Source organism: Aquarana catesbeiana, linkage group LG09 (assembly GCF_042186555.1).
Source record: "Aquarana catesbeiana isolate 2022-GZ linkage group LG09, ASM4218655v1, whole genome shotgun sequence".
Taxonomy (NCBI): Eukaryota; Metazoa; Chordata; class Amphibia; order Anura; family Ranidae; genus Aquarana; species Aquarana catesbeiana.
Window position 1 is genome coordinate 232,453,924 of NC_133332.1, and position 27,670 is coordinate 232,481,593.

At 42.8% G+C, this 27,670-nt stretch overlaps 1 protein-coding gene across 1 annotated transcript in view; it reads left to right on the plus strand.

Moving 5' to 3' along the window:
• Positions 1-437: 437 nt before the first annotated feature.
• NPDC1 (neural proliferation, differentiation and control 1) overlaps positions 438-27,670 on the plus strand; it is a 151,885-nt gene continuing 124,652 nt past the window's right edge. The window contains exon 1 of the mRNA XM_073599938.1: positions 438-647. Coding sequence (XP_073456039.1) covers positions 542-647 — 106 coding nt within the window. The 5' untranslated portion in view covers positions 438-541. The remainder of the gene's footprint in view (positions 648-27,670) is intronic.

Consider the following 27,670-nt stretch of genomic DNA (forward strand, 5'->3'; position numbering starts at 1 on the left):
CCATTCATTCCTATGGGACCAATTTCACCACAAAAACGACGATATTTCGTGAACCATTCGGCGAAACGTTCCACAAAGTAATAGCACACCATTCGGGAACAATCCGCACGTTTCGGTATATTACTTGTCTATGTAGTGTAAAAACTGTGGGAGGAGTTAGGGTGGTAAATTTGGCTATAATAATAAGAATAATATATATGTGAGATAACAGTAAGTGGTCTTGCTATGCAAGAACACTTAATGAACCCAGAAGAAGTGGATTATTCTCTATCTGTCTGTGTTGTGAGGGGGTGAAATCATCATTGTATGTCATCACATTATAGTGAGGTGTGTGTGTGATTAGCAGCCACTGACATCATCACTGTACACACACAGGGACGCGCGCTCCCGATGTCACACCGCTCTCCCTCCCCGTGCGCGCCCCCCTCTCCCCCTGCAGGCGCGCGCCTCCTCCTGCAGTCGCGCGCATCCCTGGCTGCGCTGTCAGTGATTGCTCGGAGCCGGGAACGCGATGCAGCCTCTCCCCGGATCAGCCTGAGCCATGGGGGGATCGCGGAGATCGGGGATCCCTACGGGGGCCGCACTGTGCTGCTGGGTGACGCTCCTCCTCCCCCTCCTTCTTCTCCGGCTGGGGGCTGCGAGTCCAGGTGAGGGGGAGACCATTGTATGGATGATGGGGGGGGGACCTGTCACTGTCTGCACCACACCTCATCCCTCCGACACCTTACAGGGGGGGGATAGATAGAGATATATATATATATATATATATATATATATATATATATATATATATATATATATATATATATATATATATATATATATATATATATATATATATATCTCTCTATGTATCTCTATGTGTGTATGTATGTTTCCTATATAAAATATTAGTGTGTATGTATATATAATTTATATTGTTAGTATGTATATATATATATATATTAGTGTGTGTATTGCACATGCAGTGTGCGGTATGATTCCATTGATCGACATGCGATCGGAGAGGTCGCTGTGCATGCATACAATCACACGGCCTTCCTCCATATGTTATGGTGGCGGACGGTTTGTTTACATTGGCCGGTGAGGGGCCCCGCAGGTGTCGGCCCCGGGATCTGTACAGAAGGAAATGATTTCGGGACAATTCAAATTCCCTTTCCAGATTGTTTGTTTGTTTTTTTTCTTTTGTTTTGTTTTTTGTTTTTTTTGGCCGATCGTTCTGTCTACCTGGACTAATATACCATTGGAAGTATTTTCTATCTGTTCGATGAGTAAAAACAAATCTGATCCTGAAATCTTATCAGCTTAAAGCGTTCCTGTACGCTGTGCCTGTACTGCAGTTATCCGCCTATCTCTGTGGACTACAGAACCCCTCCCCTCTATGTTATGGAGAAGAGAAAGGGGGGGTGCTATCTAGTCCTGCTCTTGGGTGACCGCTCCTCCATAGAGACACTACGATGAGTAATGTAAGGATGATCTTGGATCTGGATCTGTGGTCAGCTGGGTCTCAAAGGAAGGTGTCCGTAGGTCCTTAGTACTGAGCCAATCACCTGCAGGATGCCGTGGCTGCATGTAAACAAAGGGGCGGGATACATTAAGCATTATTGGCTTAAAGCAGAGTTACACCCCACCCCACAGCAAATAATTAATAGTCAGCAGCTACACGTACTTTAGCTGCTGCCTTTTAGACTCCTTTCACACTGAAGGCATTTTTCAGGCGTTTTAGCGCTAAAAATAGCACCTGAAAAATGCCACCCCAGTGCGGGAGCCTGAGTACTTTCACACTGGGGCGGTGCGCTTGCGGGACGTTAGAAAAAGTCCTACAAGCAGCATCTTTGGGGCGATTAAAAGTCAGCAGCTGCAGTATTTGTAGCTGCTGACTTTTAATTTTTTTTTTTTTTTAAATGGGAACCCCTCTTTAACCCTTTCATGACTAAGCCTATTTTTGAAATGTGGTGTTTACAAGTTAAAATCCATATTTTTTGCTAGAAAATGACTTAGAACCCCCAAACATTGTATATATTTTTTTAGCAGAGAATCTAGAGAATAAAATGGCGATTGTTGCAATATTTTATATCACACGGTATTTGTGCAGCGGTGTTTTAAACGCAAATTTTTGGAAAAGTGACACTTCCATGAATTTTAAAAAATCCAAACAGTAAAGTTACCCCAATTTTTTTGTATAATGTGAAAGATGATGTTACGCCGAGTAAATAGATACCAAACATGTCGCGCTTTATAATTGCACTCTTGGAATGGCGACAAACTATGGTAGCTATGAATTTCCATAGGCGACGCTTTAAATTTTTTTTACGGTTACCAGGTTAGAGTTACAGAGGAGGTCTAGGGCTAGAATTATTGCTCTTGCTCTGACGATCGCGGCGATACCTCACATGTGTGATGTGAACACCGTTTACATATGCGGGCGCGACTTCCGTATGCGTTTTCTTCGCTGCGCGAGCTCGCGGGGACGGGGGCGCTTTAAAAAAAATTTTTATTTTATTTATTTTTATACTAATAAATGGTGTTTAAAAAAAAAAATGTTTTTTTTTAACTTTTATTGCTGTCACAAGGAATGTAAACATCCCTTGTGACAGTAATAGGTGGTGACAGGTACTCTTTATGGATGGATGGGGGGTCTAAAAGACCCCCCCATCCCTCCTTTACACTTAAAAGTATTCAGATCGCCGAAAACGGCGATTCTGAATACTGTGTATTTTTTTAAAATTCAGCGCCATTGGCAGCCGAGTAAACGGGAAGTGACGTCATGACGTCACTTCCGCGTTTACATTGAGAAGGCTGGAACGAAGCCGCCCACAGCTTCGTTCCAGCCCGCCTCCAGCCGCCGAAGGTACCCGATTGGACACCGGGCCTCCCGATCGCACGGGAGGCCTGGTAAGAGTGGCGGGAGGCGGCGGGAGGGGGGGATGTCCCCTCACGCTCCTCCGGTATAACAGCCAAGCGGCTTTTAGCCGCATCGGTTGTTATATACGGATAGCCGATCGCCCGCTCTAAACAACGGTACCGGGATAATGCCTGCAGCTGCGGGCATCATCCCGGTATAACCCCCGAAAGCCGAGTACGCAGATATGCGTACGGTCAGCGGGAAGGGGTTAAGGTTTGACCTCATATTATATGGTTTTTGTAAATCTGAAGACAAAAATCTGCAGAAAATCTAATAGTGTGTATGGGTCTTAGGCTAGGTTCACATCTATGCAGGTTGCAGTTGATGCGTTTTTTTTCCAGCGTGTTTTGCATTTTTGATGCGTTTTGCTCTTTTAATTTTTTGCTAATAGGAAAGTACGACAGTTCTGTTCATGTAGTGCGCAATCAAAGTCGCATTACATGAACAGAACTGTTTCCTATTAGAAAAAATCTATATAGCCAAACACATTAAAAACACAACAGTTGCATTTTTTTCTGCGGATCCATTGAAGTCTATTACACGCAAAAAGCAACCTGCTGCAGGAAAAAAAAGTCCCTGACCCTTTCCAAAAATGCACAGATGTGAACGTGCCCCATAGGAAACCATGTTAAATGGACTGTAGTGTGTTTCTGCAAAACGCACTAAAAACGCATAGGTGTGAACCAGGCCTAAGAGGCTGCAAAGGATAGGAAGGCTTAGTTCTGCTATATGGGGCCGTATTAGGTCTGTGATGTCACAAGCATCCCCGCCCCTTTGTTTATGTACAACTCTGGGAGGGGAATCCTCTGCCAATAGCTGATTGGCCCAATACTGACAGCTTCCTTCAGGGTTCCGATCAAACCCAAATTCATCATTCAGTCTCAATCAGATTGGTGATCAGGCCTGTCTTCCGATCTGAGCCGCTGTGTGTGGGTCCACCTTGGAGCTGCATGTAGGCAGCCCATAGAAGTGGGTGTAGATGGTTCTGACCGCTCTTCTGAATGAGCCTTTAGTTGTCACCCAAGGACAGGAAATGTATTACTGGCAGGATCACCAGGTGAGAATAAAAGAAAAATAACAAAGCTAATGCAGCCACTACATCTAAGGACTGATAGGCAATATATTATATTTTTGTTTTGGGAGTTAAATACTTAAGTATATAGAATATCTGGTGAAGTGAGCTATCAGGGGTCATATAGAACATTCCAGATTTCTTGTTGGGTACTGTGTCCCCTGTGAATACTTTTGGGGCTCAATTCTTATTTATTTCCTCCTTCTGTAAAGCAGTACGGGGCAACAGGTTACTCCATTCACAATGGGATGTACAGCTACACTGCGGACATTCTTGTTAATTGATTGCTCATAATACGATATAACAGCTGGTTTAGGTCCAGTCACATTTTTGGTGCATTAAAAAAAAAATCCCGCTTGTGGTATCGTTGGTGCAGTTTCAACTCTATAGTGGCCTTTTTCATCTTTTGTTACATCGGAGGAACCCCTGCAATCATTTTGAGCTCCTAGGGGAGCCCCTATGATGACCTGGATCTACAGTCAATGATCTGCTAATGTGAAATGAGTAGAATTGTAGATACAGAAAGACACACGATCATTGACACTAATGACACCCAGAGTGGATCACACCCTCTTGCTGTACATGACAACAATATTTTCAACAATAATCATGACAGGAAAAGAATACCGAAGAGGAAGTCCCCGGGGGCATTAAACTGAAAAAATGCGTGAAGTTGCTCGCCAGAAAAGAAACTTAGACAGTAAAATTGTATTGTCCCCTTACTCTAGGGATCGTGAGAGAAGTGCCCCTTACATTGGTGGCTCATTGAAAGATGCCCTGTTACGTTGGTGGTGCATTGAAAGATGCCCTCTTACGTTGGTGGTGCATTGAAAGATGCCCTCTTATGTTGGTGGTGCATTGAAAGATGCCCTCTTACGTTGGTAGTGCATTGAAAGGTTCTTTCTTACATTGATGGTCCTTTGAAGGGTGCCCTCTTACGTTGGTGGTCAAATGAAAGATGCCCTCTTACGTTGGTAATCCATTAAAGGGTGCCCTCTTATGTTGGTGGTCCTTTTGAAAGATGCCCTCTTACATTGGTGGTCCTTTTGAAAGATGCCCTTTTACATTGGTGGTCCTTTTGAAAGATGCCCTTATACATTGATGGTCCTTTGAAAGATGTCCTCTTACGTTGATGGTCCTTTAAAAGATGTCCTCTTACGTTGATGGTCCTTTAAAAGTTGCCCTTTTACGTTGGTGGTCCTTTGAAAGATGCCCTCTTACCTTGGTGGTCCTTTGAAAAATGCCCTCTTGCGTTGGTGGTTTATTGACGGATGACCTTCTTGGTTGGTGGTTAATTGAAAGGTGCCCTCTTACATTACTGGTTCAATGAAAAGTACCCCTGTTACATTCTTGACCATCGTAGAATGGTAGTGGGAACTTGACCCCCAAAATGAATAGCCAGTGTAGGTGGAAGATCGAGGTCCACCAACGGTCACAGCTCAAGGAACCCCTAGCAACCTCTGGAGAAATGAGTAGAATTGTAGATACAGAAAGACACAAGATCATTGACACTAATGACACCCAGAGTGGATCACACCCTCTTGCTGTACATGACAACAATATTTTCAACAATAATCATGACAGGAAAAGAATACAGACGAGGAAGCCTCCGGGGGCATTGAACTGAAAAAATGCCTGAAGTTGCTTGCCAGAAAAGGAACTCAGACAGTAAAATTGTATTGTCCCCTTACTCTAGGGATCGTTAGAGAAGTGCCCCTTACATTGGTGGCTCATTGAAAGATGCCCTCTTACGTTGGTGGTGCATTGAAAGATGCCCTCTTATGTTGGTGGTGCATTGAAAGATGCCCTCTTATGTTGGTAGTGCATTGAAAGGTGCTTTCTTACATTGGTGGTCCTTTGAAGGGTGCCCTCTTACGTTGGTGGTCAATTGAAAGATGCACTCTTACGTTGGTATTCCATTAAAGGGTGCCCTCTTACGTTGGTGGTCCTTTTGAAAGAGGCCCTCTTACGTTGGTGGTCCTTTGAAAGATGCCCTCTTACCTTGGTGGTCCTTTGAAAAATGCCCTCTTATGTTGGTTGTGCATTTAAAGGTGCTTTCTTACATTGGTGGTCCTTTGAAGGGTGCCCTCTTACATTGGTGGTCATTTAAAGGATGCCCTCTTACATTGGCAATCCAATATTGGGTGCCCTCTTATGTTGGTGGTCCTTTGAATGATGCCCTCTTACGTTGGTGGTCTTTTGAATAATGCCCTCTTACGTTGGTGGTCCTTTGAAAGATGCCCCCTTACATTGGTGTTTTTTTTTTTTTGAAAGATGCCCTTTTATGTTGATGGTCCTTTAAAAGATGCCCTTTTACATTGATGGTCATTTGAAAGATGCCCTCTTACCTTGGTGGTCCTTTGAAAAATGCCCTCTTACTTTGGTGGTTCATTGACGGGTGCCCTTGGTTGGTGGTTAATTGAAAGGTGCTTTCTTATGTTGGTGGTCCATTGCAAGGTGCCCTCTTACATTACTGGTTCAATGAAAAGTACCCCTGCTACATTGTTGACCATCGTAGAAGTGACCCCCCCTTACGTTGAATGGTAGTGGGAACTTGCCCCCCAAAACTAATAGCCAGTGTAGGTGGAAGATCAAGGTCCACCAATGGTCACAGCTCAAGGAACCCCTAGCAATCTCTGGAGGAACCCTGGTTGAGAAAGGTTGCTATATGGGCATGGATGTAAAAACGCACCTGAACCACAGTACACTGCTAGAACTGCGAATGAATACAACGAAAATTCTTTGTACATTTGATGACAAATATCGTTTGAAAGTACGTTGAAATGTTGTTTTCTTTTAACATTTGATTTTGGAATGAATGTAATTTCCAGAGCAATAGCTACACACTCTGCTAAAAATGTGTTAGGGAAAACTTTTCCATCCTGCACCTTTTGAATTTTCTCATCACTGCGGTGGAAAACAAATGTTGGTTTGACCCAAATAATAATTAGAAAATTGAACAAATGTTTTTTAAATACATTTTTTACTCAAAAGACTAGTTTATAGCCAGTTTTAGGCCAGAGATGTCTGCGGGCTCTCATTAGGTTGTATTGTGCAATTTCATTGCATTGTATTTATATGTGTGTACAATAATTTTACAGCCATTTATATAGTGTTGGCAGATTATATAGTCATTGGCTTACTGTTAGAAAATAATTTTAAAGTTAGGATGTTAGATTTTACGAAGGGATGGTAATGCATATGACTAGCTTTATATTATTGAGTATGATCAATGTATATGAAAATTCAGCATCACCCCCATGAATGTGCAATCCGTGGCTCAGCCAAGTGGGAGGACCAGACCACTTCAGTTCCTAAAACTGGGGACTGGGCATTGTACAGGAGTGAAGTTATAGTTGTATAGTTACGGTATGTATGGTAATATATAACACAACGGTTGGCTAGTACTTGTTTCACCATGTTAAGAAAAAGTAAGTCTAGATAGAGGACATTGTCAACCTTTACGGTGATTTTCCCAGGATGCTGAGAGTTATTTAGGACTGCAATTGAAGTTGGTTGGTCTGTGTTATGATTGCCGTTTGTGAGTCTGGGTTTAGTTGTATCAGTAAAAAGTTTCAGATTGACTAGCCAGCCCGGGAACAGATGTTTACATGACTAGAATAGGTTTCTTGCATCTCATTTTTCCAATCTTATAGATTCTCCCATCCACACTTAAAGGAGTTGTAAAGGCAGAAGGTTTTTTTTATCTTAATGTATTCTATGCATTAAGATAAAAAAAACCTTCTATGTGTAGAAGCCTTCCCAGCACCCCCTAATTACCTACCTGAGCCCTTTCTCTCTCCAGTGATGTCCACAATCCCCTCAGCCACTCAGGACACTCCTCCTGATTGGCTGAGACAGAGCATTGGCCCCCACGGCTGTCAATCAAAGTCAATCATCCAATCAGGGGAGAAAGGGGGCGTGGCTAGGTCAGGGCTCCATGTCTGAATGGATACACGGAGCTCTGACTTGGCTCGGGTGCCCCCTGTAGCAAGCTGCTGGCTGAGGGGGCACTCAATAAGAGGGAGGGGCCAGGAGCAGCCAAAAGGGACCTGAGAAGAGGAGGATCTGGGCTGCTCTGTGCAAAACCAACTGCACAGAGGAGGTAAGTATAACATGTTTATTTTAAAAAATGTTAAAATTAGCCTTTATCATTTTAAGGCCTTATACACATTGGATGTTTTTAATGTGGCTGTTAGAGGGTTTGGCATTTTTTTTCTGCCCTTAAATGCTCCTGTATGTTAGCCTATGTGTCCATGCATACATAGGCGTTCAGAGGCAGAAAAAAATATAACACTGACAGTGTGTCCAGGAGCAGCAGTGATTTGGCAGAAAAAACGCTTGGCGCGTGTTGACACTAGGCACGTTTAGTGCTTGAGCCTTCATTTCATTGGCCAGAAAAAAATATTTTTCTGGCCAATAAAATGAGGCCCAAGCGCATGAGGTGCCTGAACGCAGCGTCAAATGTTTTTTTCTATGCCAAAACTGCTGCCAGGAGGAAAGGCGTCTAGGAGAGAAGCCCAAACATCAGTGTGCATGAGGCCTAATAGCGAGTAAGGAGAAAGCTCTCACTGCCAGCTATTGCATGTACACAGCATGGCTGCAGCTGATTGGATGCAGTCACTGTCTAGACCAAAAATTCTCCAATCAGCTCCTTTGATTTTTCAGTTGATGGCTGTTGAGCTGGTTGGTGCTTACAAAATGTGCGTATGATTGGCTTCTTTCAGATCTCAGGCGGGCGGACAAATCTTGTGGTCAGATGACACCTGTCAGTCTGTGGTTTGATGGCATTGGACCACACTCATTACAATCTGATTGTATAACCTCAGAGCAATTTTCTTCAGATTTACAAATGACCATGTAATGCAAGGGCCTATCTAAACAATCTATTGGAATTATGTACAATCAGGTTGGCCCTTCAAACGTGTCATATTTGTAAATAAAGCTAAAGATTATTGAATATAATTTTACTTGTGTAGCCAGATGAACACAAGCTGACAATTCACTTAGCAATTTGATTGTGCCCATCTGATTGCACACATTTATCTAGAACTGTGTAGTGAGTTGGTCTTCCATATTGGGTTTAAATTGAATGCATTGTTTGAGTTAGATCTTGCACAACAGTTGCTGGTAAGCTTAATGCCGTGTACACACGAACGGACTTTCGGCAGACTGAACTCCGAAGGACTTTCAACGGAATTCCGACGCAACGGACTTGCCTACACACGATCACACCAAAGTCCGACTGATTCGAACGTGATGGCGTACAACCGGACTAGAATGAGGAAGTTCATAGCCAGTAGCCAATAGCTGCCTTTGCGTCCCTTTTTGTCCGTCGGACTAGCATACAGACGAGCGGAGTTTTCGACCGGATTCGAGTCCGTCGGAAAGATTTGAAATATGTTCTATTTCTAAAGTCCATCTGATTTTTCAACAGCAAAGGTCCGATGAAGCCCACACACAATCAAATTGTCTGGTGGATTTGTTCCATCGGACCTTTGCTGTCAAAAAGTCCTCTCGTGTGTACACGGCATTAGGCTGGGTTCACACCTGTGTGAATTGGATGCAGCTTGCACCACATCCAGTTCGCATGACATTTTAAAATACGTTCATTTGAATGAGGCTGGTTCACATATGTGGGTTGTATTCGCACTCCGCATTGCCCACAAAAACGCCTGGGCATTGCGGTGCGAATTGCAAACACATTATCTTCTATGGGAACGCATCTGATTCGCAGATGCATTCTGTTGTGAACGGGATAAAATCCTGACCTGATCCTGATGTAAACCTGACCTGATACTAATGCAATCCTGACCTGATCCTGATCAAAAACTGACGTGAAACGCTGAAAAACTACTTTGTCAATTAGCTGGGAAAACGGAGCTTCAATTCGCACCGCACATGTGTGAACCCAGCCTTAAAGTGATTTTATAAAGAAAGAAAAACAGATCTCTATATTCTTACCAGCTCTGTGCAATGGGGGTTGTGGTTAGTGGTAATGGGACTGGGTGATATTGTTGCCACCCACTGATAGGATTTTAACAGGAATCTCTGTGCAGTCAAACCTCTTTGCTAATTATGTGTATTTACAGATCATTAGCAGAGAGGTTTGACTGCACAGAGACTCCTATGGAAACACTATCAGTGAGTGGATCACTGCACAGAGCTCACAGAGCACCTCAGATCACCAAGTTTCTGCATCCATTCATCTCTCCTGAACTTACTCCTTGGGTTTTTCCAAGTCCTTCATGTGTTTGTTGTGCCCCGGGGAAGCAGAAGGAGGAGAGCAGCTGCCACCTATTGACTTCACTTGTTCGCCCACCACTTACCCCCTGCTGTGCGGCTGCAATGCAGGGCTATTATATTCAATTACCGCACAGCAGGGGTTTGAGCGAGTGAAGCTTCACCCCCTGTCAATAAGTGGGGGCTGCTCTTTTCCTTCTGATGCCCTGGGGTCTCTGCCTGCTGCCGACCAACAAGAGGCGGAGCCCAGGTGGCAGTACAAGCAGCCGCCTTAAGGGATCAAGCTACCACCAACCACCCACCACACAGCCCAACCCCCAACAGGTCACGGACTGGCACCGGTCTGCAGCCCGGGGGTTGGGGACCACTGCATTAAGGTAAAAAATGAATAGGCTTTAGAACCACTTTAAACTTACTACACATGTTTCAGTTGGACTGTAGACTCCTGTAAACCAACCAACAATTTATGTAGATCCTGCTTGGATGCAGGAGTACTCTGGGTGCAGGGGCATACTGCCTCATGAGAGGAAATGGGTTGACTGTCTCAGGTGGTGCACTAAGGATGAAGTGTCCATACCAAACACCCTGTCCTCACTGCAGCTCAGTGACACTGCTCTGTATACACAGGGCATTGTTACTAAGCTGGTTGCTAGGATGCTGGTGGCTGGGTCGCACCATATCATTGGCAGTTATGCACCCACCTTGTAACAAGAAAATAACACTGTCCTAGCAACCAGTGACACACAGCTTCATTGGTTGCTAAGATGCTGGCGGCCAAGCCAAAATGGCATTGATCTACCAGTATCCAAAGGGGGAGTGGTGGACACCTGAGGTGACTATCAACCCAGGCATGCTCCTGTTTGTGTGGCATTACACTTGGCTTTTAACTGCTTTGTTAGCAGGGGGGCAATGAAAATCAATGGGCTCCCAGAAAAGGCCAGATATAGTAGACAAAGTTAGGTGCTGTGCTGAGCCTGGGAAGTGCAGTACAGACGTTCACCTGTGATGAATGGGAATATGTTACAAGCACACTTTTTAGTGATTGGATCCCTCACAATGAACTGCTCTTTTTGTCTTCTTATGGTCTGAAAGTATTCAGTTATATCTACTTGAAAAGTGCAAAAAAGAATCCTGATCATTAAAAAAAAAATAGAGCTTGCAACATAAAAGACCAGCAGATCAGGAGATTGTGGTCCTCAGTTTTACTGGGGTCATCATTGCAGAAACAAAATCATACAGCGAAAAAAAGAACATAAAAAAACACTGTTTCCGAGACACACAGGTCCCCTTTCTCAAAGTGACAGATGACCTGCGCTGGCCTTTTTGTTGCTGTATCCTGGTTGGCTGTGCAGACCCTGAAATGCATGACACGGCCTACACACAGGACATAATGAGAACGCGTCGCAGAATTCAAGGAAGCAAATATGTGGGATTCTTCACAAAGTTTACCAACTTCAAGATTTTTCTGATAAAATGTGATCAGCACAGGGACATCGGCACTGTCCAGACAGAGGGTCAGGGGTCCTGCAGCCTCTTAGGACAGTCAGAGTAGAATGAAAACTCCTCCTACAAGATTTAACCAGACACTGATAGATGTCACAAGTCTGCTATATACTGCTGATGAGGAAAGGTATTTAGCCGTTTATATTTACTAAAACTATTGCATTTCTATGTTCTGTGTACTGTGGGAGAACAGATATAGTGAATGCAGAGTCCTGGGTTTAGTAACTACTTAAAGGAGATTGTGCGTCCAAATTGCAATGTGTTTCCCTAGCTTTGCACAGCAATAATGTGATTTATAACCATAAGATCGTATCTATTTGCATTTGTAATCTAATAACTAACAAATATGGATTCCCTTTCATCCTAATCTCTTGATTTCTAGTTATAGTTCAGTGTGTGTGTGTGTGTGTGTGTGTGTGTGTGTGTGTATATATAATATATATACAGGAAGCGATTCTAACATCTGATATACTGTAGGCGTACAATGCCTGTCACTTTTATTGCAGAAACCCGACTGTTCTCAGATCGAAAAATGAAAGTATTCCTCTAACTGATTGATATCTGATCTGCCTAAAATATTTCCTTGTACATAATTTCCCTCTCCTTCTGTGTATTTTGGACACCGATAGTCACAATCACCGGGCTGTCCATATCCATAGCTATTTATTCCCCTTTGGGACTGCGGACTGTACATATCCTAATAAGCAGAAAGTCGTTCCTTGTTGAGCCCGCTCTTGCGTTTCTTGGGTAGATTTTGTATACTATGTTCATTTCCTATTTGCAGGAGATCAGATAAATAAGACATTGTTGTGAATGGTTTGGTGTGCGGTACTAGACAGTTTGTTATCTGATGAGCCGTTTTAGCCTAAAATGGATTTTGCACCTTGTTGTTGATTTGATATCCTGCGCTGAAAGGTAGGGTTGGCAGATCCTCCCCTCACAAAACCATAAATTATAACCTGACCACTCATATTAACATGTGACCCTGTCACCAAACCATCCGTTTCAACCAAATTGTTACCATAAGATGTGTGCATTCAGCATATTTCCACACCTTGATTGTACGGATGGAGGAGTCCTTTTTTTTTTTGTTTTGTTCAACCTGCTGGCTGAACGAAAAAAAAAATCGATCTATGGCCAGCCTTAGAAGAGAAGTATAGATGCAGTGTTGAAAGTATTTTGACCCTAATTCACACTTGTGCGACTTAAAAATCGTGCGATTTCCATTGCAACTTTACTGTGCGACTTTGGATGAGTGCAACTTTGTTACAAATTGTGATTATTTTGTTTCTGCTCTACAAAGCAGCTAGACATGTGCAGAATGGAAAAAATTGTTAGTTCCATTTTGGTTTTTTCATTTTCTAACGAATTCCAAAATTTCAGAACAATTTCAATTCAGATTGATCGACCGATCTGAATTCTATGTGAAAAATAGCTGGTTGTTAAGGAGGGGGACGAGAAGCTGGTCGCTGCGTCCTTAAGCAATGACTCATCAGCTGTCAGTGGGTTTTACCCGCTGACAGCTGAATGTAAACAAAAGAATGCTGGCAATGAAAAATAAATGTAAAACAATAGCATGAACCCCCCCCCCCCCATCCCTACCATACTAGGCCCTTCAGGTCTGGTATGAATTTTAAGGGTAACCACACTAAAATGGAAAAAAAAAATGGCGTGCCCCCCCCCCCCCCCCCCAATCCATACCAGACCCTTATCCGAGCATGCAGCCTGGCAGGTCAGGAAAGGGGGGGAGGGGATGAGCGACCGCCGCCTCCTGAACCATACAGGCCACATGCCCTCAACATGGGGAGGGGTGCTTTGGGGTCCAAAATAGCATCACAAACGTGCATGGGGTCTAAATGGGGAGTGGGACACTCTGAGTCAGTCCTGTCTCTTAGGTATGTATAAGCTCTTCTCCATAGAGTACCCTATCTATATTGCCCATGGATTGCTGATCAAAACCCTTACAGTCTTCCAGCACTCAGACCATCCATATTTTAAAGTACCTGACAGAGCAGCCAAGTTGCTGAGCATTATTTCCAAGAAAAAAAATAGCATTTGCCCCAGAAAACAAAAACAGGGATTCAGGAATTGGAAGGTTCATCTTCTGACTGTTTGGAAGCCGCTGCTGTATTGCCCTATGAAAAGTGATCCACCGCAGATTGCGGTGAACTTGCCCTTAGAGTGGCTTTGACATCTCTCCAGCCCCTGTCACACATGGCAGCCTGCCTATGGTATGGGAGGCAGGTATTGGCGCTGAGTGCGGGTGAGTCAGATGGGAAAGGTGTAGAACTTGTTCTCTGTTTTCTTAAACCATGTGTGTCTGCGTCTGTTTGTTTAACTTGTACAGCAATACCGTGTCGGCCTTTCCTCTCCCCAGATCAGCTTGCTCCATCAGGAAAGGGTTTTTTTTTCCCCATCTCGTTTCCTGCTATTCAGCCATCATTGTTCTTTCCTTTCTGTTTTCTGCTCTTTATAATCAGATGATAATGAACAGGACTGCCAATGTTAGGGATATACTTGGGGACAATGGAAGTGTTTTTAAAGCTGAAATGAAAGACAAATAGATGTGTTTTCAACAACCAATCTGCACTAGAAATATGGCTGCTAAAACCTGATTGGTTTCTGGCTTAGAGCCAGACTTCCATTGTGCCTAAAAACGTACATTGGCTGCCAATTTTGTTTGGACCTTGGCTAAAAAAAAAAAAAATCTCTTACTTGGGTTTTTCTAAAGGATATGTTCACCTTTTAAAGAAATAAATAAATGCACGTGGTTTCGCAAGTAAAAAAAATGTGCAATTTTTCTAAGGAGCCTGCAGAGAATTGCATCCAATCAGCAGATCACGGGTGCAATGCCAGGCTCCTGCAGACTCTCAGGATAGCTGCCTGCCTGTACCCGCTGTATGGGTAGGCAGTTACTTGAGAGAAGGAAGATCAATAAACCCACCAGTGCCCTCTTAGTTCATTGAGAACTACAAGCTGTCAGCCACAATGGTTGACTGTACTTGTAGTCTATCTATTCAAAGGAATCTGAATGAATGACGCGACCCTATGAGCAGAGCTGTGCATGGCCACGCTGTTTTCAAATTGTGACAGTGAGGTCAGGGAGCAGAAACCCTCCCCGCTGCTATAGGTGGGGGGGTCAGGGGGAGAGGGGGTAGACACTGAACATGTTACACGTTCCGCCCTAAATATGGGTGTAACATGTTCCGAAAGGTTAAATGGGATGTTTTATTAAAAAAAAATAAAATTCAAACTTCCCATGAATCAGCAGGGTGTCTGTAGGAAATATAAAATCATAATTTTATTTTCTTTAACTTAAAAAGTAGTTTTTTGTCATCAATATAAAAAAAAAACTGCCATCCCTGAGCTCCCTTGATCACTTGAAATCGGTCTGCCAAGAGCATTGTGGGTATTTTACTTTGTTCGAGGCTGCAGAGAGTCTATTGCTTTCAATCAGACAGATCTGGTCTGGTAGACTTGCTTGGGGCAAAGTAAGCTGATCAAGTTGTAGGCGGTGAGCAATGATGACTTCTCCCATGTACAAAGATAATTCTAATCTGTAGGTTTGGCACACTGATGAGATTATTTTGCAATAAAATGAGATGTATAGCTAAAAATGGTAAAAAGACTCCTTGTAAACCCCGGGATCAGTGTTATCTTTGATGACCTTCCTTCCTCATTTGGCTGTTCTGGTCACTTTCTCTGATTTGATCAGTTTGGATGTATAATCCATTCAGACAGGAAAGTCGTATTTGCAGAGGACACAATGGCTGCAGAATTGAATCCAATTTTCTAGTCACATAGTAAAGCACATGCAGGTTACAGCATACCATGAAGAAAATGTAAATCCACATTGTTCTTTCAGAAATGACATCCTGGACACCCATGGTGAGAGAAATATGGCATTGTTACCTCCTTCTGAACATGCTAGCTGCCTGGCTATTGTCAGGATTTTCTGACAGTAGAGTCACTGATGCAGCCAAAGAAGAATTTTCAGGAGAGTCCAGCCATGGAAATAAATCTACCTAATTATCTCACTATGTGTTTCCTGTAATACAGGAAAGGAGTGTTCGCCAAACCATGGTTCCTTAAAGTGTTTGTAAATGCAAAAACCAGTCAAACAGGGTAGCTTCATATATTTTTTATTAAGTACTAAGTATTTTAAAAAAGATATACAATGTTATATTGTAGATGCTATATGGGCCTTATTTGGGGTTTACTGAGACTTTAATGGCATAGCCCCCCTTCCCCATCAGACTTTTTGCCTTGCCACCCAGTCAGAGCTGACAACATGGCAGTGCATGATGTAATAGAGCTGCCCCATGGGAAGGAGACAGGACTATGAATCTCGGCCAAGAGTCAGGAAAATTGCATTGCTGGGGGTAACATTATAGCCTCTAGTTTTCCGCCAGATATCCTTTGGGTATCCTCTTTTAATAGAATCATTATAGTTAGTGGTTGCTTACCCGTTAAAGGATGTGTGTGCCTGTTGCCAAAAGGCCTTCATGAGTGGCAATGGCTAGTAGAATACTCCATGCCCACTGAAGCTCATAAACAGCCGTTTTTGGGAGTTTGGCCGTTTTTTTTAACAGCCCATAAATTCCCCTCTATGTCATCCTATGTGTTCATGCACACATGGATGTTTTTGGACGTTTAACAGCAGTGGAGTTTATGGGCTTTTTTCTGAACGCCAGAAAATCACGTTCAGGAGTCGTTTTTCTGACCACAAAAAACGCCAACTGCTCAAAAACGTGGCACACCAGCGTTTAACGTTTTTGATCCATTGAAAAAAAAAAAAAAAATGCTGAAAAACGCTGACGCGGAAAAAAGCTAATAAACGCTATTGCAAAAATGTTACATACGTTGAAAGACTCAGTGCAAAGCTACTGGCATTTTTATAACATTATTTTAACGTCCAGTGTGCATGGAGCCAAAAAGTATAACTAAACGCAAAATGTTTTTTTTTTGGATAGAGGGGAGAGGGATTAGAACATCGGTCAGTTATTATTGATGTCTGTGTCCCCGTTGGGGAGATTCACTCTCTTCATTTGTCCTGTTTACCATTATCTTTGAAAGTAAAAGAAAATCCCAAATTTTGGGTTGTCCCAGCAAGCAATAGAGGGGGGAATTGTACACTATCCAAAATGGGGAAAAATAGTTTTGCCCATAGTTCTACTTTAACCTCCAATTAGCCAATGCTTAGGTCCTGGTGCTGCCGCCTCTCATCTGTTCCTGCGACAGCCATTCTACACGTCTGATGTTGTACCTCAGACTTCTACCGAGTGTTGTCCTGATGTTGTACCCCAAATTTCTACTGAGTGTTGTCCTGATGTTGTACCCCAAATTTCTACTGAGTGTTGTCCTGATGTTGCACCCCAGACTTCTACCGAGTGTTGTCCTGATGTTGCACCCCAGACTTCTACCGAGTGTTGTCCTGATGTACCCCAGGCTTCTACCGAGTGTTGTCCTGATGTTGTACCCCAGACTTCTACTGAGCGTTGTCCTGATGTTGTACCCCAGACTTCTACTGAGTGTTGTCCTGATGTTGTACCCCAGACTTCTACCGAGTGTTGTCTTGATGTTGTACCCCAGACTTCTACGGAATGTTGAGTACTACAGAAGCAAATACTCTTGTGCACAGGTGTGTAAGCTAGATGATCCCAAGGGTTCAGAAAGGACAATGAATTTCGGCCTTGCTGCTCTCCAGGATGGGATTTTCCTAGTAGTAAACGATAAGAAAAAAAGAGAGTGCACCAGCCTAGTGCATTATCCTAAGGTAAATTTAATAAAACCAAGATTAAAATCTACTCACAAAGGTAGGAAGAAAAAAAACGCACTATATACAATCACAAGGCGATTGGTCCACTGGTAGCAGTTTCCAGGTCCTAGGAAGAGGACGTACGAACCAATGCTAACGCGTTTTGAAGGTCTCCCTTCTTCATCAGAGCCTTATCAGTGCTAATCTCTTACAACTTTTTTTACATGTGTCTATCTGAGAATCACATCTCAGATCGGTACTGAAACCCCTCCCCTAATTAGTGGGAGGTCCTACAAAGGGGGGTGGACCTTAGCCACATTGTTACATAATGATAATTTGTTAAATTATTATATTTTATTTTATTACAATTAGTTTCACTCCACTCCACATGCGTGCACACACTGGGAGTGCATGCACCCAGCAGTGAGCCGACCAGGATCTGCCGGCAAACACCGCACATCCAGCCATCCTGGGCATTCCAAACAGCAATTGGGAACCACCAAATATCACATAAAACATACCGAGTAGCACAAAAGGAAAGCCACAGCTCTCACCCTCTCAAAAGACCCTCCTGCGGGAACCACAGCTGCTCCGGCGTCCATAGCCGACAGCTTCCATCCAGTCCTATGTCCCGATGTGCTGTCGGGTGGAACGCACGCCACGCCATCACTTCCTGGTTGCGGTCCACTGGGTGGAAGTGCGGTCATGACGTCACTTCCTGTGCGCCCATTGGCGCACGGGATTGCCGTCCAGTAGTAAACAATAGCCGCCATTTTCTCAAAGAAAAAGGTAGAGGGCAAAGCCAGACAAAAGCGTCAAGGCAATGTATTAGGGGGATAGCATAAGGAGCACAGGGGAGCCTCTGAGGGGGGCAAAAAAATTGGTTAAATAAATAATTGTCTAATATTAAATGTACATAACATTATAAAAAAGAGAGAGAAAGAGCATGGACAAACCGATTTGCAAATGTTATGTATACATAGCAGAAGCATGTATACATGTGCATGTATGACTATGTGCCGTTATGTAATATGGTTTATAGCAGTTAGTTAGAACTTGTACTATAACACTAAAGCTATAACCTGTACTTATATGGCACAAGATATACATGTACACAGAGTGTGCACGTATATGTTGGTGGATATGGGCACATAACAAATTGATTGAATTAAATTAAGTTGGATTGGGTGTTTGAATGAATATACTCTATTAACGATAGTGGCTAGCAATAGGAATATACCTATAGCTAGAAAGACTAATGTACACATGTATAAAAAGATGAGCAAGAGGTGCACTATAATTATATAATAAAACATATTAGTAAAAAAAAAATATATATAAATTAGTAATAAAAACTTAGTAGTAAAAATGTCCGTATATATGTGCAAAGGTGTGCACACTTATGCCCCGTACACACGGTCGGATTTTCTGATGGAAAATGTGTGATAGGACCTTGTTGTCGGAAATTCTGACCGTGTGTAGGCTCCATCATACATTTTCCATCGGATTTTCCGACACACAAAGTTTGAGAGCAGGATATAAAATTTTCCGACAACAAAATCCGTTGTCGGAAATTCCGATCGTGTGTACACAAATCCGACGGATAAAGTGCCAGGCATGCTCAGAATAAATAAAGAGACGAAAGCTATTGGCCACTGCCCCGTTTATAGTCCCGACGTACGTGTTTTACGTCACCGCGTTTAAAACGATCGGATTTTCCAACAACTTTGTGTGACCGTGTGTATGCATGACAAGTTTGAGCCAACATCCGTCGGAAAAAATCCTAGGATTTCGTTGTCGGAATGTCCGATCAATGTCCGACCGTGTGTACGGGGCATTAGACTGTAGTATCAGGACCAGTCCTTGTGTACACAACCGATACATCATACAAGGTTATTAAAAACCACATACAGTATATGTTATGCACATTATTTCAGGTGTTGCTATAGCTGGAGTACCCCTATGTGTACACACAGAGGCTAATACATATCCACCAGGGAAAGAGATAAAAAATAGAAATAAAAATACAAATGCTAGTTTTAATATACTTTCTTAGTGAGAAAAGTGTATAGAATAAAATAGAGCCACTGAATATATACACATATGTATGAGCCCATGTATGCTTTGATCTAGTCTTACAATAGGTGCATACTTTGCCTATTTTTAAGGGGCTGTCTTGTATACAGGGCATTATACTAATACGATCTTTAAAACCTAGATCTCATAATTTGCCTAAAATCTTAATTTGATGATTAATGATGACCTAAATGCTATAAATGAAGGAGTTCAAAGGAAAATAATAGTGGTAATAACAATAATGAATAGTTGATAATGGTCTGACTAAAAATGTTGAATGGACATGTAGCTGGCTCACTACATTGATTCTATGTTATTGTTATACTATTTTATGTATTTCCGGGTCTTCGTTTAGGCCTCCGGGGGCGAGACTGCCAAGGGGGAAGATCCAGAAGGCCTCTCGCTTACATAGCCTCTGGTGTCTTCTTCCTGTATCCAGCTTGCCTCCAATGGACTCGATTCCAAAGACTTTCATGCCTGCAGGGTCCCCTTCATGGGCCTCTAAAAAGTGTCGGGGGACTGGATATTTGTCTCTTAAATTAATGACACTGCATTTATGTTCCCCTATTCTGACTCGCATTGGACGTTGAGTACGAGTCTTATCTTCTATGGAATGTTGTCCTGATGTTGTACCCCAGATTTCTACGGAATGTTGTCCTGATGTTGTACCCCAGATTTCTACGGAATGTTGTCCTGATGTTGTACCCCAGATTTCTACGGAATGTTGTCCTGATGTAGTACCCCAGACTTCTACTTAGTTGTCCTGATGTAGTACCCCAGATTTCTACGGAATGTTGTCCTGATGTTGTACCCCAGATTTCTACGGAATGTTGTCCTGATGTAGTACCCCAGATTTCTACGGAATGTTGTCCTGATGTTGTACCCCAGATTTCTACTTAGTTGTCCTGATGTTGTACCCCAGATTTCTACTTAGTTGTCCTGATGTTGTACCCCAGATTTCTACTTAGTTGTCCTGATGTTGTACCCCAGATTTCTACCGAGTATTCTCCAGTAGAACTACAGATCATATCAACTGTGTACAACGTTGATTATCTCCCCATCTTACATAACATTATAGGATTGAGCAGGATGACACAGTTATCCTTTAATAGGTACACTGGAGTCATTCTTGCTCATCTGCTATTTTTTTCTTGTACTGTATATGGCACAACATTCTCTGCAGCAGACAAATACTGAAGCTTACAATCTAATGTCTCCAGCACAGTAAGTCTAGTCTTAGTGGATACCAGTATTTTTGTGAACTGTCAGTGGAAACCCATGTACAGTCTGCATGGATGGTGTCCCTGGAGGGAAGTGAGCCCAGAACACCAATGCTAAGAATTGCTAACTGCTGAGCCTTTATGAGTTATTCCTGACATATTGCTGGAGTGCCAGGTCCATCTCCTGTCATTGTAAACTGTATAGTGAGATCTTTAGTCATGGCTCATCGAGTCTGAAGGAGATTTTACTGAGAAATAAACACTCCAGCTCTCTCAGGCTGCCAGTTCCTTCCTGTAAAACATTACTCTATTGTCTTGACCCAATTTCCCACTTTTATTTTGCATTAAGTTGAAGCATTGCTTTTTCCTGAGATTCTGGCATATGCGGTTGCTGTTAAAGTCGACCTTCCGCCATATATATATATATATATATATATATATATATATATATATATATATATATATATATATATATATATTAGGAGCATGCATGCTAAGTAATATGGAAGTGTACAAGGTGTTTATTACTTCTCCTGTTACAATGCTTTCATCTTTCTTCTTCTCTGGACAGCACCATCTTTGGTCAGGCATCATCCTAAGTCGGTATCTATGTTTTGCAGTGAGATGCTGGCGTATGGATGACACAGGCATGTAAATCCTGTGTGCACAGTCTGTGTTCTTGGCTGAGTGTGCACGGGTTGTCCCCTGCTGTTGCCTCTTAGTGTGTTGCCACAAAATTACAATGTGTAGTCAAAGTGATCACTAGGGAGACTCTCAGAGATTGAGAGACTGTACTTTGGCACAGTCGGTTGGAGGACAAGAACTAATAATATTCACAACACAAGATGTTTAAAAAAACTAACATGACACTATATATAACTAATATATTTCTGCACACTTACTGATAGGTTTCAGTTTCACTGCTGCAGAATGGCACCTGTGTGCCAGATACATGATCCTGCCCTTCTGGGTAGGGGGCACGCGTGTGCGCTGCCGACAGCTCGCTTTCGCTGTGATTACACACAGCTGGAGCCAATTAGCGGGTGCCCAGTACTTGATGTCCTCTAGCACCCACCGATCATCAGGCATACACACAGAACTGCAATATGCCTATGTAAACAAGGCAGATCGTCGCTATGACAGGAAGGAAGGGATGGAGTTTGTGTCCCTGTGAAGCAGGGAATACATTCCATCTCTTCCCCTAGTAAAAGCACTTCACACGGTATAGTAAAACACCGGCTAGGTACACATTTAACCCTTTGATTGCCCCGGATGTTAACCCCTTCCCAGCCAGTGTCATTAGTACAGTGACAGTGCATATTTTTAGCACTGATCACTGTATTAGGCTTCATGTACAAAGGATGTTTTACAACCTCTCCTGAATGTTTTAATTTGACAGATAGGAACCGATGTGTAAAATGTCCGTTTTGCCACATTTGCGTCTAGGAGCATTTAAAAAAAAATATATATATACTATTTTTTAACTAGTCAAAAATTAAAAATGCCTGTAAACGAAACGTGGCTAAACATAAGTTACCGCGTTTACAAGCTGTTACAGGCGTTTTAAATGCCTCTGAACATCCGTTCTGAACGCATTTTTTTTGCTTTCCAAAAAATGCTTCTGAACTCAACTGCCTAAAAATGACTATAAACAACCCTGTGTACATGTACTGATAAGATAACATAGAGGAGAGTTCAGGGGCAGCTGAAAAAAATGCCCAACTGCTCCTAAATGTTCCTTTACCAGCAGCAGTGTACATGAGGCCTTAGTGTCACTGGTTCCCACAAAGTGTCAGTTAGTGTCAGAATGTCCGCTGCAATATTGCAGTCCCACTAAGTCACTGCTTGCTGCCATTACTAGTAAAAAAATAACTAAAAGTATCCTGTAGTTTGTAGACACTAACTTTTGAGCAAGCCAATCAATATACATTTATTGGGATTTTTTTTTTACCAAAAATATGTAGCAGAGTACATATTGGCCTAAATTTATGAAGAAATTTTATTTTTTTCAATATTTTATTGAATATTTTTTATAGCAGAAATGAAAAAAATTGTTTTTTTTTTTTCTAAATTGTCTATCTTTTTTTTTTTTGTTTATAGCGCAAAAAATCAAAAAACTAAGTGGTGATCAAATACCAGCAAAAGAAAGCTCTATTTGTGTGTGTGTGTGTGGGGGGGGACATATGTTTTATGTGGGTACAGTGTTGCATGACCACGTAATTGTCCGTTAAAGTAACGCAGTGCCGTATCACGAAAAATGGCCTGGTCATAAAGGGGAGGGGGGGTAAATCTTCTGGAGGTCAAATGGTTAAGGGTGTATGAAGGACTGGCCTTAAAAATGCTTTAAGGTATATGGAGGCCGCTGTTGTTGTCCTAGTATCCTAGATGTTGTGTGTCTCAGGCTTAATGCTTTGTGAGTCAATCAATGACTCTGAATTGAAGACGGAGGGTCAGCATGACAGCCAGGCAACTTGCATTCTCAGCATTGGTGGCACAAACTTAGAAGAAGATGGGCTGGCGCAGCCCAGCTCAAAGATCTCTTTTTTTTTCTTTTTTTTTTTTCAGTAAAAAGCTTTATTGAAAGTTTTTCAGTTACAACGTAACAAACCTACAAAAGGTCGAACCACAAATCCTATACAGCATAGAGGAAAAGTCATGTAGGCCTCACCGAGACAAATACTATAGACTCATTGGGGTAAAGATATTTGCAGTATACCAATTCAAAAAATGTCAGACCCTTAAGAGGAGACTAGAGACTGTGCTGGACTGGTTCAAACAGTTACTGATGGGTATTAGGTGGCTCCACGGGTAAGTCTTTGTGCCATTCTCTCTTTGGAGGTTTGGCCTGCTACCTTACTGGTACGATGGAGCTGAGGCTTCAGTAGAAGCAATGCTTGACTGAGAAGAAAGGAGCGCCCAATCTCCAAAATATTGCAGCTCTTGGTGGAAGAATACAAACATATATTGAATGTGTGAGAAAGTACAGATCGCGGCAACGCGTTTTAGAGGAATTGCCTCCACCTTCTTCACACTATTGGATGGATTCCGTGGTAGTTTCAGAATATTTTGTGATGACAAATGCCGACTTGTGTAATGCAGAGAAAAGCCCTGCTCGCCAAACACCAGTCATTAAGAATTTCTTCCCTAGTGTAATGGGGGGTATAAAAGAGTAGTAGTTTATCATGTTTCTGAAAAGGGAGAGTATCATAAATACCCAGCATCAAAACAGAAAGGGTCAAGTGGCACAGGTAGGTGGACAGTCTAGTTGTAATTTGGCCCCAATGAGCAAAAATGTGGGTGAAGCCCCATACCATATGATAGAAGATTTTTCGGGCTTTTAGTTAAAGTAACCATTTATGTGTTCAGCAGCTACCGAATGCTCAAGTACCCTAAACAAGTCCACGTCTGCCGGATGTATTGCTAGGATTTGTTTGCTTTAAAGTTGGATGATAAGTTTCTTTGCAGTGAGGTGGAGTTGCTTGTTGGAAAGGAACATTCCCCATCGGTGGCAGCATTGTCACCGGACACCAATCATCAGAATGAAGTCTGTTGAACAGGTCCTGGAGAAATAAACACACATGATACAGATCTGTTTTAAGAAGCTGTCAATAATGGGCAAGCTGTGGATGGAACAATGTGAACTGATTTATCTCTTGATCTAGAAGGTAATTAAAGTGACACTAAACTGACTAAAATAAAAGCAATATGTTTTAGACCCCTTTCACACTGAGGCATTTTTCAAGCGCTTTTGGTCTAAAAATAGCGCCTGTAAAACGGCTCCCCTGCAGTCTCGGGCTTTCACATTGGAGCGATGCGCTGGCAGGACATTAAAAAAAAACACCTGCAAGCAGCATCTTAGGAGCGGTGTATACACCGCTCCTGCCCATTGAAATGAATGGGCAGCGCCGGCAAAGCGCCGCTTTGCAGGTCATTTTAACCCTTTTTCGGCCGCTAGCAGGGGTTAAAAGAGCCCTGCTAGCGGACGAAAACCTCCCCAAAAACGATGGTATAGCGGCGCTTTACTGCCGACGATTCCCCAGTGTGAAAGCAACCTAATTAGAAGTAGAATGTATCTTCTGTCTCTTTCCTTTCATCTCTCAAATGCAAGCATTTTTCTGCTATTCTCAGACTTCCTGTTCTAGGGTGGCTACGGTTGTTTTCCATGCCTCCTTTGTGTATGTGAACCCCTTGTCTGGTCACCTCTGAGATGAAATACACACAGGGCCGCTGATAAGGGGGTACCAGCGGCCCTCCTGTAGGGGGCCTGGAGAGCAGGGGGATGTGGGCAGGACAGGAAGGGGGATTGGTGCTGTGAGGGGCAATTACAGGAACGATGCCTTGTGTCTCTCTCTGCAGCAGCTGAAAGCCACTTTGCTCTCTTTCAACTGCTGCAGGGAGACGCACATAGGTCATCGTCCCTGTAATTAAAATCCCCCTCTCTGTCCTGCCCAAATTTGATTCCCCCTACTCTATGGGCCCCCCTGTGTGCTTGCCTCTCTCTCCTACTAGCTGCTGCGAGCACATGGGGGGGGGGGTGCAGGACGGAGAGTGGGGGAAGGGGCCAGTTAGTATGTCATTTACCGATCCCTTCCTTTAGTGAATGAACACAGTGAGTGATCGGTACTGTTCACTCCTGTGTCTATTCATAACGGAAGCATAGTAAGCTGTTTGCAATGCTTCAGCTTATGAATGAACAGGAGCTTCTGTCTCCTGTTCATTCATCTGCAGTGCAGCTGAGACTGCGGAGAAAGGAATTGTTGAATCTGTGTCCTCAAATACTTTCTCTGTCTCAAAGGAGAGATGTCAAGGCTATTTTTAGACCACTGATATTTCACCCAATACCCCCCCCCCCCCTAACAGCATTGTAAAAAATAATAAATTAAAAAAAAAAAAGTAAAAAAAAGAAGGGCTCATTTACAGGTTGAGAAGGAGCATTTTGTGCGTCTGGAGCCCTCTGTTACTCCATCACCATGAGGACCACCTCGGATCTTATTTGATGGGTATGAGGGATTCCCACTGTCCCTGTTGGATTTCTATCTGTAATATATTATGAGTAGTATAACAGGAGGAGTATGAACACCCAATGACCAGAGCCAGAGACCTCAGCATTGGAATATCTGCTACATCCGGGTCTGACTCGGCTCACCAGGCTCCACCTATAACTACAATATAACTTTGTAGTAGACCCTGCACTGTAGAGCCAGGCATTGTACCGGCATATTTTGGAGGAGAACTGTGTTAACTGGTCAGAAAAAAAATCTAGCTCAGCCAATTGACTCCCTTCTGAGAAAGCGCTAAAACAAGATCCTGCCATGGTAAGGCATAGCCTACAAGCCATTTACCTTAAGCAGCGTTCTTTTGCAGTGCCCGTGCATTGAAAGAATTGTTCATTTGGTGGTATTATCCATCACTACACATATCTAGGGTTATCTGAGACCACCTTTTCTTTTAGACAGGTTAGTAGCTTTATAAAACAAGACGGTTGCAGTTTCGTTAATTTAGACCTGCGTGTGACATTGAAGCATGGCCCTTCTAGCCTTGTATATATCTCTTCTATATCCTGTACTGGACAGCTGACCTCCATGAAAGTAATGTGTTTTTCTCTGGCCTCTCCCATGTGGGATTCTGGTTTGTCGTGCATGTCCCCAACCAGTAAAACCTGTCCGTCCCCCTGTGTCACACAGAGATGTTTATGATTACTGCTGTGTGTTTGTTCAGTTTACACGGAATCTCCAAGGACACTTTCTACACTCGGATATGATTGGTGACATTTTTGCCATTCTTTGCAGTTGCTCACTGTTTCTGGTTAGCTATGTCATTGTGTATTGAAATCTAGGTGGGTAACCCCTTGTAAACGCATTCCATTTCTTTTATAACTCCAGTAATTTTACCTTTAAACCCTAGCTCCACCCAGACTATGGTTTCAGTTTTGGTAAATATGGTTATGCTGAATCATTCACCGACTTTTTCCCTCTCTCGAAAAATTAAACACCACATTTCCCATTTCTAGCTAGTTGTCGCTAAAAGTGAATCTTTCTCTTACTGCCAATTATTCTCTTTTTTAAAATTTTTTAAAATTTATTTTCTAGAAAATACAACATAAAAACTGAGACCACCACCTTTGGGTGGCTTTGTAATGGCTGTAGCCTTAGGGCAGGGCTGGGAATTCCAGTGCAGACTCTGTGGGGTTGATTCACTAAAACTGGAGAGTGCAAGACCTGGTACAGATGTGCATGGTAGCCAATCAGCTTGTTCAGTTAAGTCCCTTTCACACAGGTGCCTCTGTGAAGCGGGATCTTCTTGCTCAGCGGGGGATCTCTTCACTGATCCCCACTGAGCAGGCGGATGACGGCTCCGAGTCTGCTCCACTATGCAGAGCGGACAGGTATAGGGAGGTTTTATAGGATTTTTAAGGTGCAAGTAAGGTACAGTGATCTCAAAAGGTAATATATAAAAAATATATGTTTTATTTAAACACAGATAAAAATAGATGGATGGATACAGCACTTTTAGATGGAATTCCCAACATGTTTCACCCACATCCTGGGCTTCCTCTGGGGATGCTGTCTATGTGAAGTACAAGCCTTCCCAGTCTCTTGAAATGTAGTATGCTATAATCAAAGAATATCTCAGGATGTCTGCAAACATCACGGAGACCAAGAGCTACAGGTGACCATAGAGGGTATTCAAGGACCAGAAAACAAAGTTTTGCAGTAGAACTCAATGAACATGGACACAGATTCTCCACAGCAGGATACTTGTGTCTACTGTCCTGCGGTGGCGCCTATGTCCCTGTGGTTCCGACACTGCCTGCTCTCCTCTATGGAGCAATCAGATGGAAAGGGACTGCCTGTCCGTTTCCATCCGATGCCATCCGAATAGTTCCCCCATCT